Source organism: Epinephelus fuscoguttatus, linkage group LG20, assembly GCF_011397635.1.
Source record: "Epinephelus fuscoguttatus linkage group LG20, E.fuscoguttatus.final_Chr_v1".
In the NCBI taxonomy this organism is placed as follows: Eukaryota; Metazoa; Chordata; class Actinopteri; order Perciformes; family Serranidae; genus Epinephelus; species Epinephelus fuscoguttatus.
In genome coordinates, this window is record NC_064771.1 from 12691539 (window position 1) to 12711520 (window position 19982).

Consider the following 19982-nt stretch of genomic DNA (forward strand, 5'->3'; position numbering starts at 1 on the left):
GGGTATCTTTGGTATTTATCAACTTGGACGGCATTTTCCCATGTGTTTGTGCCTTAGTGAGCAATGGGAACGCCAATTTTTGAATTTGGTCCAGTGTTGAGCAGAAGCGCAGCAGTTGACAGCTATGAAACAGTCTGCAATGTTGTCTTGAGTCCAACAGGACACTGTCAATGTACATCCACTAAAACTGCTAGTTTTTGCCACTGACAGGCTCAGCTTGTTATGAAAAGTGTCTCACAATTATGGAAAGGACCCTACAAAGAAATAAAACATTTTTCTTTACCTTTCGACTGATCTGGTCTTTTTGTTATTGTCTTCAGAACGAGACTTCTGCTTTGAGTAAGACTTGGTTACACACACGTGAAGAAGGATATGAGAAACGTTTTATTTCTCTGTAGGGTCGTTTCCATTTTGTTGCCTGATGCTTATAAGAACCATCTAAGCCTGCCAGTGGCAAAAACAAGCACTTTCAGTGGACGTACTATACATTGACGGTGCAGTATTGCCCCTGATTGGATTGAAGGATTGATTACACTGTTAGTTTCATGGCTGCCAGTTGCAGTGGTCTTACTGGACCAATTTCAAAAACTGTTGTTCGCATTCGTCACTATGGCATAAAAACATGAGAAAAGGTGGTCCAGGTTGAAAAATACCAAAGTTCCCCTTCAATACTAACGCTCTCTCATCCTTGGTCCTCTTGACCCAAAACACTGACCCTAATTTTTCCTGCTGACTTGTTGCTTTTTTTTGCTTATTCTCTTCTCCCTCCTTTTATGCTGCACATATGTAGTGGATATTTGGGCTGTGGGCTGCATTATGGCAGAAATGGTTCGCCACAAAATCCTTTTTCCAGGAAGGGATTGTATCCTTGAGCTGCTTGCAGCAGTGTTTGGCATTTCTTATGAAACAAAACATAGCACCCGGAAATGTCTTTTCGTCTCTTCAAACCATGTCTCTTCATCAAATGGATCGCACAGAGATCATAACCCGAGAGCAACTATAGAGATTCTATTTCTTGGATTTGCCTGACACCTTGACTCGCATCCACCCACCTGCAGTTCCTACAGACAGACAAACTCACACGACTGCCTCCTCACTCACCTCGGCACTGTTGCTTCAAGCACCACGACAGTCACACGAAAAACCTGAAATAGAATTGAATAGTTTGCTCCTCCATTGCTAAGAACTAAACTGCATGAAATACCCTCCTGCATCCTCAGTCTGCTCTTCATGTCTTTGTTAATGCAGCAGTCACAGGTTTTGTCCCACAACATAATACTAAATAAATTGGTGTTGTGTTTTAGAAGTATTTGTGTATCTGGAACGGCAGTGTTGCACATGTGGGTGTGACAAAAGCTCCAAAATGATCATTTCTGGCCGTATAGATCAGAATGTTCCAGTTTAACACAGCATGAAGTGCAGTGAGGATATTGAGGGTGTTAAAATGCATTTCTACAAAAACACATTTTCAGAAGACCTTGACAGTCAGTGTCTCACTTTAAAAGCCTCTGATTCACTATTCAGTGCATCTGAAGCAGATATCATCTGGAACATATATTCTTGATTAGTAATACTGCTGCTAGTACAGAAGTGTGCAGTATGTACAGTTAAAGCCAGCCAAAAAGAATCATAATACTTTCTCTAGCAATGTGGGACGCTGACCAGGTTTGAGTGCACCCAACTGCATGCAGTTCATTTTGTCTTGTATCACACACATCACCTGGCACCACATCATGTTTTGTTTTTTTATTTTCCCTTATGTTCTTATGAGTTTTTTATGTTGTAAGGGTTGTTTTCTGTTTGTTTTCCAGCCCTGCATGCTAATTTGGTGGTTGTCATTTCATTTTTCAGTTGATGTCTGGTCTGTTGGCTGCATCATGGCTGAAATGGTCCGGGGTAGTGTGTTGTTTCCAGGCACCGATCGTATCCTTAAGTTGAACCTTCATCCAAACCCCCGAAATGCCGTCTCGTCTCTCATCCTTTTGTCTGACATCTTGTTCATGTCTTTCCACACAATGGGGAAAGCCTGCCAAGCTACTGCACCTGTTTAATGACTGATTTAATGAATCATTGTATGCAGTGGTACCGTTAATTTCTTTCAGTGAGTGAGTGGACGAGGAAAAAACCTTTGTCATGGCAGTGATAGTCCTCATAGCAGGTTAAGCACAGGTGTAATCAGTCACACTAATGAACAAGCACAATGACAGGGTTAGTTAATTACACCTGTGCTTTCCCTGCTATGACATGGATGGATTATATATATGTGTATGGAATTATATCCTGTAAATATTATGTGGGAGCCTCATGCAGCAGTTGTACTTGGTTTGCATACTTAACTTTTTTTTTTTTTTTTTTTTTTTATACCTCCGCACCTGGATAGTGGGCAGGTTGTCCGTTCATCCTATTCTTGTGATCGTGATATCTCAAAAATACCTTGAGGTAATGTTTTTTTCAAATTTGGCAAAAAATATCTACACGGACTGAATGATGAACTGATTAGATTTAGATGGTCAGGGGCGCCGGTGGCTTAGTGGTAGAGCAGGCCCCCCATGTACAAGGCTGTTGCCGCAGCGGCCCGGGTTCGACTCGAGCCTGTGGCCCTTTGCTGCATGTCACTCCCTCTCTCTCTCCCCCCTTCACAGTTGACTGTCCTATACATTAAAGGCTAAAAGCCCAAAAAAAAAAAAAAAAGATTTAGATGGTCAAAGGTCAAGGTTACTGTGACCTTGTCTGTCTCATTCTTGTGAATGCGATATCGTAAGAACACCTTGAGGGATTTTTTTTTTTTTTCATTTTGGCGCAAACATTCACTTGGACTCAACAGTGAACTGATAAGATTTAGGTGGTTAAAGGTCAGGGTCGCTGTGACCTTGGATCCATCTTACTCAAGTGAATGCGATATCTCAAGAACACTTTGAGGAAATCTCTTCAGATTTGGCACAAACGTCCACTTGGAAAAAAGAATGTACAGATTAAAAGAAGAGGTTTTAGGCGATAACTCAATAATTCATATGCTAATTAAGGATATAATGATTCATATTAAGCTAAAAACAAACTGTGCTATCACTGATTAATTACTTCGCATTAAGAAGTTAGTAGTTGGTTAATATTGTAATATGCTGGTTGACTTTGGTTAGCTGAGGTTTATGTAGCATTAGCTTTGTTTGTTATGTTAACAGAGAGGTTACATTGACAGAGTAAGCAGCTAAACGAGAAAAAAAAGTTATTTGTTCTTAGAGCAAAATCCATTATAGTAGTACTGTATGTCATTTAACAAACTAATATGACAAAACATAACACTGTCCCATTTCAGGTTGTTAGAAAGCATGAGATTATGAAAATATGTCATTGGGAAAATACTGTGACTGAAACTAATGAATCGGAGGCTAGCATGAGTAGAGTGGTGCAAGAATAAGTCCTAAAGCCCAGAAATTTGTTAGTTTTTGCACTTTTACATCTTTTACATCATCTGCCAACAAGTGGCTAAATGAGACTACAAAATGCCATCACATACCATGTTGTGGGGGCAATGATGAAGCCATGGGATCGTGTTGTGGTTCTTTTATAGCCTAACGTTAGCTTTTTACTTCTGGCAATTGCATTTAAGATTCAACAATCATAAAAGTGGTATTAATTTGTGAAAGGTAATCTTTCTGAAGAAAACATGTAAGAATCACAAACGTTTGTTTGCCACAGAGCTTGCTTCCTGCAATAATCCAAAATCCAATTAAAAAAAATCCTGCTGGCTTTTCTTGTCGAGGAAACCAGGACGATGCAAACTTCTGGGTTGGCCTACAAAAAAGCACTCGGCGGTGGTAGGACTGGATGAAAAATGGAAGCTTTAGGGTTACTAAGAACAATAATTTCAAGTGTTTGAAGTTTTCTGTATTTACAACTACTCCATGTCCTCCATGACCACCCAAATCATGTTACCTTGAGAGGCAGCTGGATTCATGAGATCAGGCGAAATTTAGAAGATCACACGAGTCACAAGATCACGTGAGAATCCAGCCCTGATTTTACTCCGCAATAGAAACAAACAGTATTGCCAGTATCTACTAGTGGACACATTTTTATTGTCACAAAGTATATACCGTTCCCTGTTGATCAGTACCTGAGCTGATGATCTATTTATAATGTTTCTATCTTTTAGATTGTTATTATTGTCAATTATTATTGTTTCATTAAAGCCAAACTTTTTCATAATTTCAAAGAGAAAGGTCCACCCTACAGAGTCGAATGCGTTTTTGGTATCTAGACAAGTTTGTTGATAATTTAGGGCAAAGCCTTTTCTAATAATTCAGTCAGGATTCAATACACTTGTTGGTTTATGATTTATCCTGTCTAACTTATCTTTCCCCACTTTTGGTTTGACGGATAAACTTGGGGCTCTCTATGAAGGTTGTTTTTCATGTTCTGTCAGGACCCAAATAAATGGATCCACTGTTTTGCCTACCAGGGAAACACCTGTCAACAAGCCCAACAAATCGCTTTTTAAAATGGCTTTAAAAAAATTGGTTATGGCAGCAGGCTTTTCCTCCTTGTTGTTCATCCAGTGTTAAGGATGAGCGAAGACGCGAACAAGACATGTCTGTATGTGTCCGTCAGGTAGATCTGTACATTTTACATCTGTGTGTATGTGTGTTTTTGTCCTCAAGAAAAAAAAGTTGCATACATATTTCCAGCATCTGGATCACTTGAGGTGAGCATTGTCTGTCTCACCTAACATAGTTTATGGTGTGTGTACCCCACTTTGTCCAGCTTGGCTGATTTCCACAGGTTTGAATGGGACTTAATTATTTTCCTTAGAAGTGAAACTGCCAATACTGAATAAGCCTTTCACCTAATTGTCTGAATATTTAAATTCTTTGTTTTGAGAAATTTGAGTTGAGTTCATCCAATAATACACTTTACAATCTTGAGCCATCTCTTTACAGCAGTTTCTACATCCTTTATCCCATGACAGCTTTGATATTGCATCTTTCAGCACAGTTGCAGCTACACGTGTATTTTAGGAACATATCCAGGCCAGAACAACGCAGTATGAGATGTAGCAGCTCCAGATGGCTCTCTTTTATTATTCATCAGTTCAAAATGTTACTCAGAATGACCCAACCTGACTCTGGAATGGCCACTCCTTCTGTCCAAACCCAGCCTGGTACTTTTCTTAATACTGCAACCATAAGATATCGACCAGTGGAATAAGGTGATCGAGCAGCTGGGGACACCGTCTCAGGAGTTCCTGATGAAGCTCAACCAGTCGGTGAGGACCTACGTGGAGAACAGGCCACGGTATGCGGGCTACAGCTTTGAGAAGCTCTTCCCTGATGTCCTGTTCCCTGCAGACTCTGAACACAACAAACTGAAAGGTAAAGATTCTGCCGCCTCTCTTAATACCCGTGAAACCATCTCGCGAAGGCTTATTGAAGCACGCTAAAATTGGTGTGAGGTTGTAAATTTAGTTCCAGCTAAGAGATAAAAACCATTTTGGAGCATAGTTCCTCTGTTACAGGTGCAGCAGTTGTCCAGCCTGAAGGGGAACCATTTGTAAAATGTAAATTGCTGTTTTATCACATGCCAGAAGGAGCCAGGAATAATGAGGCAATCAGACTTTCCAGAGAGTTTTATGCCACAATATGCTCCAATTTTACTGCCTGAAATTTGAACAAAAGACTTTGTAAAGCTGGTTCTTTTTTGCTAATGTAGAATTTATCATGGGCAACATTTTAAATGGCTATTTTTGTAATTGAAATAGTGATATAATGGTTCCATGGTGGCTCATCGAGTATGTATCCAATCACTTGCAAGCAGAAAGATGAACTTTTTCCCCATCACTTTGAGTGTATGTGCAACCGTATAAACATCTGCTGACAGCAAAGCCCGAGTGACAAATCAATTTTCAGCAGCTGCCTTAGATTAAGCACTTACTACAGAAGCTGACAGTTCAGGACCAAGTTGTTTACTGTGAGGAGGAATTTACCTCAAGCACGTCTTCATGTGTAAATGGAGAGGAGCTGACAGGAACACTCAAAGCGAGCGTCGTGGAGCTGTTTGAAGATGAGGCAAGGAGGAAGAAAATGTTTCTGTACTCATTAATTCATGGAGGATATGTGACAACAGTATTCCCCTGAAGTACACCTGTTAAACTGCATGTATTAGATGTTCACATACGGCACACGGCTCTTTGATTGCCTACGCTGACAAGGCTTTCACATAGAACATTTGATAATCAAGGTGAATGTCCTGATCAGCCCAAATACAAACACAACAACAGTTTCTATCTGTTTAAAATGGAAGGTTTAAAGGCACCCCGTGTAGTGTTTGACCACTAGCTGTGCAATGGAGCAGTGTTTGTGTGAATTGGCCCCCCATCTTTGTTTGTAACATGCAAAAGAACGCATGAGCATGTAAGACGTTCGCCAGGCTTCAAGAATGTACACAATATGTTTTTGGCAAGAAAACACTGAATGTAAACATAACTGTTTGTTTACAAGAAAATTCCACAGGGCATCTTTAGAAAGATCCCATCATTCTCTGGAAAACCTCATCCAACTCTCCTCCTGTGTCACTGATCCTCCATTTATTAAAAATCCCCTCCAGATATGTTTTATGACATATAAAAATATTGAGCTTGGAATAGATATTTGTGTCTGATATGTTTTTTTCCACCAAGAGTTAAATTATGTAGTTACTAGTGATGTCACCACCAAGAATATTTTTGAGCGGTTTACAAATGTCAGTTTTTAAATTAATTTTGGTACTTTTTACTTTACTGAGCTGTGCACCACCCAGGTCTAGTGGGAGGGGTTTCGCTCATTCAGTGATTACTGTTAGTAACTCCGTCCCAACACAACAGTGTTGCTGTGAAAACACTGTGCCTACCTTCAAGTCTCCTCATAGGTCCCTAAGCAGCCCAATTTTGAGCCACAAACCCCTTTTATCATTATCACTGTTAGCTCTGTTAGCACCGTTTGCAATGTCGGCACAGCTAGTAGTGCTAACATACTTAACAATACTTAAGGGGTTTTGCGGCTCAAAATGAAGCTGCTTACTCACCAGAGCACCCTGTGAGGAGACTACAGGATGGCCACCATGTTTCAGCAGCAGTCAGTGTTAATCATGAATGAGCAGTGCCACTAGCTAGCTCCCATCCAACCTGGGTGGTCCACAGTGCAGAGCAGCCAAGGCTCACATTAGCTAACCAGTGGAGATTGGAGGATGGGCAGCAGGCCCCTAGGAAAGCCGTTGAGCCTTGCAGCAAATTTTTCTTAGTGGCCACTCACGTTATTTAAGAAAAAAGAAAAAAATTCCCCTGCGGCACCCAAATAATTTTCCCCATAGGGCATCATTATAAAATCATGTCTGTAAAACTATTGAGCCATGGTGGTTTTATATTTGTAAAACTCACGGGTGGGGTCAGCAGGACAAATACTACTGCACATTTTCAGTGGGCCATATACCGGGAAGTAAACCTGGATGCTTGAAAACTTTTTTGCCAGGCAAGCAACTCCATTGGAATAAATTGGCACCATCTTGGCGTCCAGTATGTAGTTATTATTAAAATCTATGGTGTGCAGTGGTCACTGTGTTTTCCCATGTCACACTGTTACGCTGTTACACTGTCTGTCAGCAAAGCCAACAGAAAGTAAAACAAAAGGCCAGACATTTACAGCACAAAACATTAAAATTTCAAAACCCTAAATAGATAATGCTTTAAAATGCAGTGCTAAAGGTCACCAAGTCAGTGGAGCACCAGATTAAAGGAAAGGCCTCATGTATTTCATATCATTTTTCATTTTTATTTCTTAAAAATTAACTGGTTATAGTTACAGTTTAATGAGTTCTGGGCTATTTAAAGCAAAACTTACCAAATCTGACAACTCTCCCTCATTTAAAGTCCTCAGTGTATATGCACTGGAGGTTTCAAGTTTCCATGACACACTAAATTGCATACAGGACCACAAAGTCCTGCTTGCAGTTGAACTCAGATTGAAGACGAGCACAGAGAAACTTTTCCCCCCTCAACAGATGAATGTTGAAACATCCTTCTAGTGCACATACATTATTCCGCACAATGAAGCTGAAACAGCACAGTGAAGTAACAATTATATCACACTGCTCCAACATCTTGTTCCAGCAGAATATGCATCACATCAGCAAGACGCTCTCAAGTGGAAGACATTGTAGAATCAAAATCTGGTCAGTTTAAAGGTTAAGGTATCCTGTTTTCTCTTTTTCTGCCATAATTTCTTGTCAGCGAGCCAAGCTCGAGACCTACTATCCAAGATGCTGGTAATAGACGCTTCGAAGCGGATCTCAGTGGATGAGGCTCTCCAGCACCCTTATATCAACGTGTGGTACGACCCGACTGAAGTGGAGGCGGTAAGTAGTCGCTAATTATTGATGGTTTATTTATAGGTGGGTTTTGTTTTTCTAAGCATGTGAATATTTGCTTTCTCACTGATGGAAAAAATTCACAAACAATGGATTGCGGCTGCAGACAGCACCATGAATTGTACATGACTTGCAACAGCTATCTACTCCATCTGAAGGTCCAGTTGCAGCTGAGTGCCATATGCCCTTTTTGCATCTGATTGCAGTTATCTGTGTGGCAAAGTATAAATGTTGCCTTGGCACCAAGAACACAGGAGGCAGAACGACAGCAAAGAAAAAGAAAACTAAAATTTTCATACCTGGAGCTACAGGTCCTGGCTGATGAGGTGCGGAGGCATTCCTCAAAACTTCAGACAGGAATTTAAACATGAGAGAGAAAAAAACGTATTAATGTCCCAGTCTGTCAGTGCGCTTCAGTTGCCACCAACTCTCTAAAGACACTAATTATTTCACTGTAACTGCGCGTGGCTCTTAGCGCTGATCTTTGTGAATGTGACTGTTATTGCAGTGAGGCTCATTTACATACAAAGGGGCTAATTCTGCGCCAGATGTATCCATATTACCTCATTTAATGCGTGCCAATAGCACAGGAGCACTGAGACACTATTTGCTTTGCAGTGCAGGTAGGGGTGCATGTCACTCTTTGCAGGTGCTTTGAGAATTACACAGTTTCTTTTCGCTTTATTTGTGCAGGTTTAGCAGCCAAGCAGTCCTTTTGTGAATTTGCCCCTAAAATTGTTTGTGCTCTGCATACAAAATGTGCTGTCTGTACGTGTTTGGTGACAATCAACCACGCTCTCCTTGGAAACACAATGACTCAGCCGGTGAAAATTGATTTTGCCCTGTGATCAGGTGGATTGGGAGATGAGGTGAATTGTTGCATTCTTCCACTCCCCTCTCCCGTGCAGATTTGTACACCGTTTTTTTTGCTGTGACACTGCGTAAATGCATCAAATCTCCATTTGACTCTGGGGAGGACAGATAACTATAATCCACAGCTGGCTTTGAGGAAGTTTATTCCAGCTCTGTGTTGTAAATTTAAAGTTTTTGTGGGATTTTGCTGGAAAAGGTTTGTGCCCTCCAATGCAGAAAAATGTAGTATAAAGTGTGTTTAACATGAGGAAGGTTTAATGCTGCAGTTTTCTATCTCGGGCCATCAATTAGCTGAGTCTGCAGCTGAGTTTCCACCCTCCTGTTTTGGGCCTCATTCACCTGCTGTTAAGGTGGAATGAAAACATGCATTAAGCTCAGAGTGGTAACTGACTGAAAACCTCAGGCCTTGTAGTTAAACATACTTAGAAACTGTCTTTGAAACTGAGGCTGCGAGTTCTGTAAATGGCACTGTCAGTAATTATGTGTGACAGCAGGGTGGCCCGGTGGTTTGACAGCACTTTAATTTGAATCACATAAGTTTAGTGGCCAATAATAGCCAGCGTGAGTCCATCATCAGTCTGTCTATAAAAACACTGGCTTAAAGCATCAAGTAAATGTGTGCTCTGTGCACTGTTTGAGTCTGAATATCATTAACCTGAGTGTGATGTGTGTGGGGTTGTCACTCTATGTTTAGAATGAGCATCTGTCAAACACCAAACATGTGCATCTGTCTGTTTCCAGCCACCACCCGCGATCACAGACAAGCAGCTGGATGAAAGAGAGCACACAGTGGAGGAGTGGAAAGGTAGGAAAGATCCTCTGTTTCTCCTCTCCTCTCCTCTCTGATAAGCTGTCATAAGTACTTAGCTTTTTGCAGTGTGTTGCATAAGGTCGGTCTATGTTCGTGCTTTGCAGCCTGTGGGACATTTAATCTTCTTTCTCCGACGCATGTTTTCATCTGTACGCTCAGAATTTATAAATACACTCGTGTCTGATGCACAGTCCCACTTTTACACTGGGAATAACTGATGCAAACGTGGCAAACATGTCCTCCGTACTTCCTCTTTTCACTAGGGGTGCTGCTAATGATTTTCTTTGTCAATTAATCTGATCTGAGGATTATTTCCTCAATTAATCGACCAGTTATTTCGCTTATAAAATGACGGAAAATGGTGAAAAATGTCAGCCAGTGTTTCCTAAAGCCCAAGTTGACATCTTTTAAATGTCTTACTTTGTCCACAGCCCAAAGATATTCAGCCTACTCTCATACAGGAATAAAGAAACAAGAAAATAGTCACATTTTAGAAGCTGAAATCAGATCATTTTAACTTAAAAAAATTAAATCAGACGGAATTATAGATTATCAACTTAGTAAGTGATTAATTTAATAGTTAACAACTTATAAATTAACTGATTAATTACTGATTAATAACTAATTTGCACAGCTTGAAATGTGTATTAGATTACAGATCATCTGCATCCAAATCTTTACTCTAGTGAAAAATCCAGATTTATACCATGAAGTTCAGGTATTTTTTAATAGAAATATGCTGGATTGGTTAGCTGTGATGAAATATAAGTGCAGATGAAAGAAACAAAGGAAAATGAAAAAAATATTGTACAACATAAATAAAATACATTCACATGGACACAGACCATGACTTGATTTCAGGTGACTGATAGAAGTTTTGGGCCAAATAAATGAACTAGAATTTTTTTTTTTTCCCAAGCTCTGTGAGATGCGCAAAACGGCTTAATATGAGACTAGCTGCAGTTATTACTATATTTCAGTAAATGGTAGTTGGACTTCCTCCTCTTCTTCTGAGCCACAGCGCCCCCCCTAGTGGAACGTATAGTGGAGCATCAACAGCATATAAGAAATGGATTTTTTGCTTGCTAATAATGTAACCTAAATGCAGCATATAAATGGAAAATGACAGCAGACCTGCGACTGACTGCTGGGCAACACCCCAGGAAAGTAAGGGTGCTGAGAATTTAAACATCCTCCTCCTCCGCAGTGCAGACAGAGTGATAATGACGGCAGGAGATTCACACCTGGATCGTGATTTGTTGGTGTTTCCTCTTTTCACACACACACTGCATCTTTCTCTCCTTCGAAATAGATTATCATGTAAAATTGCCCGTGTATTTTACCAGGTTAGATAAAAAGCATATTCAAGTAACTGCACATTACAATTATGGGAAATGACTGAAGAACAGTCAGAAAATCTGTGAGGTGACAGGAGTGAATTACATACCGCTTCCTGTTCTCATTGTTTATACCTCTGTGCTGTTGTTAACAACTGTGTCTTGTTTGTTGCAGAGTTGATATACAAAGAAGTGTTGGACTGGGAAGAAAGGACAAAGAACGGTGTCATCAGGGGACAGTCAGCGTCCATAGGTTAGTGGGGTTTCTTGGGTGTGTGAGACACTTTAAGAGGAACACGTTCAAGTGAGCGTGTCCCTCCTAAAGATGTGTAAATGATCCAGACTGTGCCAATAATCTGTGTCCAAAGCCTGTTAAAACATCAGCAGTGCACTGGTACAGCTCTGCATATTATGTCGCAATAAGATTTCTGTGACAGAAAAGGTGTTTTCCACTCTTGAGCTCATCTTTATACTTACTTAACTTTGGTAATTCCTCTACAAGAGTCTACCGTATGTGGACAGGAGAGTGACAAAACTAGCACACTTAATACACGTTCTGTTATGACCCTGCTTAGGTTTGGCATAAATCTACAAGTGACACAGGATTATTAAGCAGACTAACAACTGCAGCGAGTTAAAGTAGTGACTCTTTATCCAGCATGTGGTGTGGCATTAGTACTGCTCTTTTTGAATGTTAGACACAAGAATTAGTCTAATATAGATTGCACAATAAACTGTCTATGAGCTATGTAATTGTCAAACCAGGCCTCTAAGCCTGTTATCATTTTATTACTTTTTTATGTAAAAATGGTGCAAAAGCTGTTACACAACTTGAAATTGTAGGGAAAATGTGCGAGGCAGCAAGAGGTTCAGTGACATCACTTTGAGAAAAGTTTTTTTTCTGGCCTTTCTCCTGCAGTCCTGAAATTTTCGTATGATAATACAAAATTCGAAACTTCTCATAAATACAAGTGGAAACATAGGTTCTCATGCAGAAAAGAAGGAGCACCATCTTGCTAGCACTACGCAGACTAATAAGCTTAAAGGGCATCTTGGGTATTTTCCAACCTGGACCTATGGAGATGACCAGTTTTGAAACTGGTCTGGTGTTGAGTGAGACCACTGCAGCCTGCAGTCATGAAACAGCCTGCAATGTAATTTTGGGGGCAATAGTGCAGCATCAATGTATGGCCACTTTAAGTGTTTGTTGCCACTGATAGGTAGAGATTGTTTGACAAAGAAATAAAACATTTTTCTTTACCTTTTGCTTGACCCGGTCTGTTTATTATTGTGTCTAACAAAGTAACAAGGAGAAGTCTTGTTCTGAAGTCTTGTGAGGGAAGGTGTTGCAGGAAGACAATAACAAACAGACTGGATCAAGCAAAAGGTAAAGAAAAAAATGTATTCATTTCCACTGAGCAGTACGGTAAGGTTCAGTTCGGTATGCTTTTTTTCGTTTCCACTGTGAAAAGTTGTGGATGGTACCAATTGTACTGTTCCGTTCCATCCCCATTTTTGGTCCCCCCTTTGTTGGAGTACCTAGCTCACAGATCTGGTACTAAAAGGTGGAGCTGTGAACACTGCAGTCTGTTGATTGGTCAATAGAGGACAGCCACTCTGCTCAGGGCTGAGTTGTGGCTGGTTTTGAGGCTCATGTAACCACTGTTCATACCATGGAGAGTTTTATTAGTAAACCATAACTATTAAATAAAAGGATGTTTTGCTGCATCTAGCAGCAGCTGTAGTCTGAGAACAAATAACTTAATTCACTGGGCCGACTGCTGGATGTTAACTTTTAATCTTACTCAATGCAATAGTTGACTATAGTTGACCACTGGACGATATACGAGGTGCAGACTTCCTTCTGTGTCACCGGTAATGAGGAAATACAGTGAGTGCTGGACGGAGCAGTGAGTGACAACAACACCACCCATATTTAAGAGCACTGTTTGTGGTGGAAACACTAGGGTCTAGGTACCACGTCTGAAGGGTTACTTTTGGTTCCAAAGGCACCATACCGAAAGTGTTAGGTGGGTACGGGCTGTTGTTGATGTAGTAGTAGTTTTCCTGCAACAACTCAACTCACAAGACCTCAGAACAAGACTTTTCCTTTAAGCAAGACTTAGTTAGACACAATAACAAACCGATCAGATCAGCTAACAGTAAAGAAAAACATTTTATTTCTCTGTAGACTCCGTAATGTTTTCAGACACTTATAATAACCATCTGAGCCTGTCAGTGGCAAAAACAAGCACTTCCAGCCATCATAGATTTATGGTGCGATACTTCCTCGAAGGATTACATTGCAGCCTGTTTCATCTTGCTGCAGCCGTCTTTTTCAATACTGGACCATTTTCAGAAAATGTTGCTCCCTTTAGTCACTTAAATACAAAAACACAGAGAAATATGGTCCAGGTTGAAAAATATACCTAAGTTTCCCTCCAACTACAATCATACAAAGGTGCTTCAGCAGCCAGTGCTTTGTGTTCACTTCTGATGGCTGACCACAAGGCCTCTTCTATGTCTCACAGCACAGGTGCAACAGTGAGCAGCAGCCCCCAGCAGCACCACCAGCACCACACCTCCATGTCCTCCTCCACCTCTGTCAACGATGCTCCTCTATGTCCACCGACCCATCCCTGACCGACACTGACAGCAGCCTGGAGATGGCCAGCGCCGCCGCCGCTGCTGCTGCTACAGCCACCGGCCCCCTGGGCTGCTGCTACAGCAACCAGCCCCCTGGGCTGCTGCAGATGACTATCATCTACACCTCCTCCTGGTCCTGGTCCTGGTCCTGGGCTGGGCCTCGCCCCCTGGTCACATCCAAGACCACTAGCCCAACACTGGCTCCTGGCCCCGCCCCCTGCATTTGTCCCCCCTCCCACATCCTCTCTGTGCTTGTCTTCAGTAGTGTAGCGTTTAGCCAGCCAGATGTTTAAGAAATATTTTGATTTTTGAAAGGACAGATCTTTTTTTTTTCTTTTTTATTAAAGTTATAGTCTTTTTTTAAATTAGGATTTCTTTTCGTTTGAGTCCTAGCTGTAATTTATTGTGGCATTTCTTAATTTTTCAGAAACCTAAGATGATGATAAGAGAATTTTTATGATTTCACTACGTTCCGGTTTGTATTAACCGACAGTGAGAATTTAAAGAAATATCTGTACAATGTTTTAATGTGATCTATTTTTCTGTTTAAAGTCATTTGTTTCACTTGTAAGCTACTGCTTTTACAACTTGCCATATAAATGTAGATTGAGTTTGTACAGATTTTATGGTAGATGTAGTTTTATCTTCGATACAAGTTTGCAGTGAGCCATTGAAACATAATTGAATTGCAAGACGTATGGTCTTAGTACTCCCCTTATCTGTTTTATCTCCCATAATATGGATATTGTTTTAAGTTCATATGACATATCCATTGATTTGAACTGAGATCATTTAGATTTACTTGTAAAATTTCTTTTTCTTGTGAGTCACTACTACTTCCTACATTGTAAAATTTAATGAAAGCTTTATAATTTACGCATTCTTCACCTCCTGATCAGTCATGATAGGACTTCAAAATGATTTTCATACACCATCTGATTCATTTTACCTTCTGCATTTAAGCTATGGGATCGATAATGGCACAGTTAGTTCCCACAAGATAACTTGGAGCTCTTTGATGACTGTCTTCTGTAATTTTAAGTGCTTTAAAGTACCTCTTCTTGTCTGCAACAGGCTGTGTGACCTTATGGAACTGGATTGGTGGTATTGCTTCAGAGGACTGGATGCACAGAGCTCTTTCGCGTTCTCCACTGGCTTGCTTTGACAGTGAGCTATTGCTAACAGTACGGAATGTTTATTGTTGTGCTTTGGGAGGTTTATCGAGACATAGATGAGTTGTGTGAGGTCGTAAAATTGGTGACGGTGTAAGTAGAATGTTCTTCAGTCAAGTAGGGAATTGTGATTTTGAGAACGCTTGTGAACGTGTCGCTATTGGGTGTTTCGGAGGGGAAGTGATTCTGCAGCCTGATGGGAGAGTGTGAAAACATGTCAGCTTCCTTCTACAGATCCTGTTATTAGTAATGTACTTTTGTGAATTTGGAAAATTGCGAGTGATTTTTTTAAAAAGTTGGCCTAACACTTTGCATACCAGACTTGCCTGCAGTTGTAAAAAAAGAACCTAAAACTTAGCAGCACAAATAACCAGAGTCAAAAGAAAAACAAATTATTCTCGGTATGCAATAATAGTGCCCTTTTTTTGAGTTTTTTTTTTATTTAGCATTGAAAGGAAAAGTGCCTGTTTGTCATTCATTCCTGAGTACATGGGTATTCATTACGTGTAGGTTTTTATGGCGTCTGGTTAACAACGGTAGTTTCCATATCAAACCAATAATGTATGATGGGGTTGTAGTTCTCACAAATGTATTGTATATTTTTCTACTTGTTTTGATTTTGACCCTCGAGCGGGAGACCGTCGTGTCTTGCAGGGTAAGAAGGTGATGATGTATACGTTGAGATGCTTAAGCACGTGTTTGAGTCATTTCAGAAGAAAAGGCAGTTTTATCAAGGTCTTTCATCAAAGTAAAAAGAAGTGTTTCTTTGCAGTGACAGCAACCGAAATATAGGTTAATAAGAGTTCTTTGGCTTTTCTTTGAGTACTAATTTAATGTGATGGTTGTAAGAGAGAAGAACGAACAGGATGTTTTGAAATTCAACTACTGGATCAAACTAAATGAGGGAACTCTGCGGCTGCATTTTTGTCAGTATTTTGCAATGGTTTTGGATACTGTTTACTGTTGGAATTGCAGATTGATGTTTTAGTTACAAACACACATCTGAGAGGCAGAGCCAAACGACCACGGTGTTTCTGGCTAATTCATTTTTTAAGTTCAAAGTAACACTTGTAGTACTAAGTGAAAAAGTGCTCTAACCATAGTAAGTCAATTTAAAAAAAAAAAAAAAAAAAAAAGCCATATTAGCTAAGAGCTATCTAGGCAAGTTGTGTAACTTTTTAAGTTCATGAATATCATGGTCTTAAGTGAAAAAAAAACAAAGGAGTCCATGCTATTTTGCTCAATTTATTGAGGTTTCATGCAGCCATTCTGCCTGCTTGAACTGTTTGCATAACTAAAATTATCTGCAAGAAGCAGAGTTGGGATGTATTGTACTGTCATGGATGATGAGCAGGTGTGGTGGATGTTGGCACAAACATCCCTGTGCAAGGATTGTTTAAACGTGTAACACAGCACTGTGTCTAGAACCTGTCCCAGTCTTTGATAAGGACGTTAAGCTCAAAGCAAAGTTGCAAACAAGGTTGTCTTTAGACTGTAGCATGACACGCTGTGTGCTCTGTGCTGTGCTCTACTGCAGCAACTAGTTACCATCTGCCAGATATGTAAGGCTAAACACAGAAGTAACCATTTACTTAACGGCATGATTTTTCAGATACTGCAGCACTGTCTCCTTTATCAACTTCTGGACTTGCACCAGCTATTCGTAAATCCATTATTAAGTGTGTCATTCCTAAGTTCTTAGTAACAACTAGCTAGTTTCAAACTAATGTTTTAGTAAATCGGGTTGCCCCATTAAAACTTAAAGTATGCTTTATCCAGTAAAAACCTCAACAATGGGTAAACTGGTTGTCATCTGATCATAATCAGTCAGCATCACAAACTATAACATAACTTTCAAAATTGATGGTTTTAATTGAAAAAACAAACAAACAAACAAACAATATAGTAAATGCAACTGCCAGTCCTTTGTAAATGTAGATATGACGTTGTTTTATTTATATATGCATACATAGAGACGTATGTGTTTCTGAATTACTAATATCCATACATTTTTGAAGAAGTGAGAAATGTCTCAATACACTACTACCCTCAGTTTTATTTGGTCTTTCAGTCTAACATTATTAGCCCGACCTTTTGTACTTTTATGTTATTTTTTGTCAATTTTGTGGAATTTATTTTAAATTTTAAAAACTTCACAGTTTACGTCATTATTAAACAGCAGTTTAAAGTGTATGGTAAGTGTATTGACCATGTAACATTACCGCTTTTACTCTTCAATCTAAATGGGTAATAGAATAGCAAGCGTTAGTGCTGCCACCAAGCTACGCAGCAGTTAACATTTAATATATCAGAAAACATGTGTTAGCTTCTTCACTGAGCTACAAAACAATTAACATTAAATATATCAACAAACAAGTGTTAGCTTCGTCACTGAGCTACGCAATAGTTAACTTTTAACAAATTAGCATGCTAATGTTAGCTCCGTCAGTGAGCTACAAAACAATTAACATTGAATATATCCGCAAGCAAGCGTTAGCTTTGTCACTGACTCTGCAATAATTAACGTTATAAATTAGCAAGCAAGTGTTAGCATCTTCACTAAGCTACACAAAAGTTAATGTTAACATTAAATCAATTAGCAAACAAATGTTAGCTTTGGCACTGAGCTACACAACAGTTAATGTTCAATAAATTAGCAAGCAAATGTTAGCTTTGGCACTGAGCTACGCAACAGTAAACATTTAATAAATTACCAAGCAAACTGTAACTTTGATACTGATTTAAGTTACACAAGTTAACATTTGATATATCAGCAAGCTAATGAAAGCTTTGTCAGTTAGCTGCACAACAGTTAACATTTAATATATTAGCAAGCCAATGTTAGCTCTACGAAAGAACTAGTTGATAGGGTGCAACCCATTTTAATTTTGTGATGCCTATATATCTACTTTGTAAACACTTAATGGTTAATAACTACAGTAAGTTTGAACTTACGAACAGCTGGTGCCACTGGCTCCTGCTCTCTTTTCTAGTCACCAGAGTTTTAAAGGAAAGGTTTGGCCAGTAAAGTGTATTGTCAGACAGTAGTTGTAGATTCCAACAGCAAAAAATTAAAGTGTCCAGCAGTAAATGTACAGTAGTGTTTTGACAAACAATGACTTGGACATCTGTAAGAAGGCAGCGATGGCAGGGAAAATATCAGTGGTATGTATCCATGCGTCATATTAGCCCATTTGTTATATTAGCTAAAATAATCAATCAGAAAAAAATACATTGTCTAAAGTGCTCTTAATTTTCGTAGCCCAACATTAGGGGCTTTAATTGGAGTATTTTGTTATGTTTTTCTTCTTCTTCTTAGGTTGTTGTTGCTTTTTTATAATTACCGCATCTCTCCAAACAATGTCATTCTGATTTAAGTCGGCTTTGATGAACTACCTCACGCTGAATTTCTGCCAGTTCTTGCATATACTTAGTCGCCTGCAGAATTAGCTATCGAAGACGTGTGAATAACAGATTCCATTATTTATTTATTTGAAAGTGTACTATTTGTCGGTTTCAACAGACTTCTAGTTTTGTACATTATGTATACTTCACCTAGAAGTAAGAGAATTGTTATATGTATTTTTTTGTTCTTGTTTTTTTTTTTCTCGGTTTGTTTTTTGTTTTTAAACTAAATGTGCAATACCTTCAGCAAACTGTGCTAGTAGTGTGTGATGGGCCTAGCCTTTGTTAGCTGTCTCCTGAAGGTAAAGAAAATGTTTGGTACTGTCAATCCATGTTTTCCTTTTTTATGAATAAGATCAATTTTTATTTCTGTGACTTGTTTATAGTCATGATGTTATGTAATCAGTCTTACCTGCCAAACTAATCTGTTGGCCAAGGCTTGATGCAGAGACGGAAAGTTCTTTGAGTCACAGCGCGGCCAACAGCTTTTGATTTGGAATTTGGTAAGGACAATAATGTTAATAAACACAAAAAAGATGAGTAAATACCTACAAGAAATCATTATACGTATGGTGCTGGTTTGTAATGTTTGCTAGTGAATCCAGCCATGCAAGTAGTTTTAAGAATTCCTGGATCTGCGCGTCCCAAAAACCGCAACCAACGAAGAAGTGCACTACTAGAATACATGCACTGGGATCTGATGATGCCACCTCTTAAGAAAAAAAACATGTACTGCAAATAAAAGAAATACACTTTGATTTATGGTTGTATGTCCTCTGCTTTACAAGTTGCCAAATGATCATTGCCTTGCATACAATGTAATCAGTACAGTTATAGGTATACTTTGCTAGACTCATACGGAAGTTATTCCCGTCGGTCATCACTTATTACCCAGTAGAAGTGTGTGGAGGTATATTTTTATTTTTATTTTTATTTTCGAAACGTTTATGGTTGTGTACCCCCCCACAGCACTCAGGTGAGGTGTGGGTTTTATAAAAAGGTAGCAACCAGGTGCTGGCCCATAAGCAGCAAGCATCCCAGAGACACAGCACCACAAAAAATGCAACCTCAAGGCGTTCTCAGGCCAGACGAGATATGTAATCCCTCCAGTGTGTTCTGGGTCTGCCCAGGGGCCTCCTACCATTGGGACGTGCCTGGAACACCTCCAGGGAGAGGCACCCAGGAGGATCCTGATCAGATGCCCAAATAACCTCAACTGACCCCTTTTCATGCTAAGGAGCAGCGGCTCGACTCTGAGCTCCCTCCCAATGTCCAAGCTCCTCACCCTATCTCTAAGGCTGAGCCCAGCCACCCCATGGAGAGAACTCATTTTCAGCCGCTTGT

General features: G+C 39.8%; 1 protein-coding gene across 1 annotated transcript in view; it reads left to right on the forward strand.

Moving 5' to 3' along the window:
• Positions 1 to 19396, forward strand: part of mapk8b (mitogen-activated protein kinase 8b) — a 46925-nt gene extending 27529 nt beyond the window's left edge. Inside the window, 7 exon segments of the mRNA XM_049563014.1 lie at positions 1852 to 1923; positions 5187 to 5369; positions 8258 to 8382; positions 10009 to 10072; positions 11591 to 11668; positions 13952 to 14026; positions 14029 to 19396. Coding sequence (XP_049418971.1) covers positions 1852 to 1923; positions 5187 to 5369; positions 8258 to 8382; positions 10009 to 10072; positions 11591 to 11668; positions 13952 to 14026; positions 14029 to 14354 — 923 coding nt within the window. The 3' untranslated portion in view covers positions 14355 to 19396.
• The last annotated feature ends 586 nt before the right edge of the window (positions 19397 to 19982 follow it).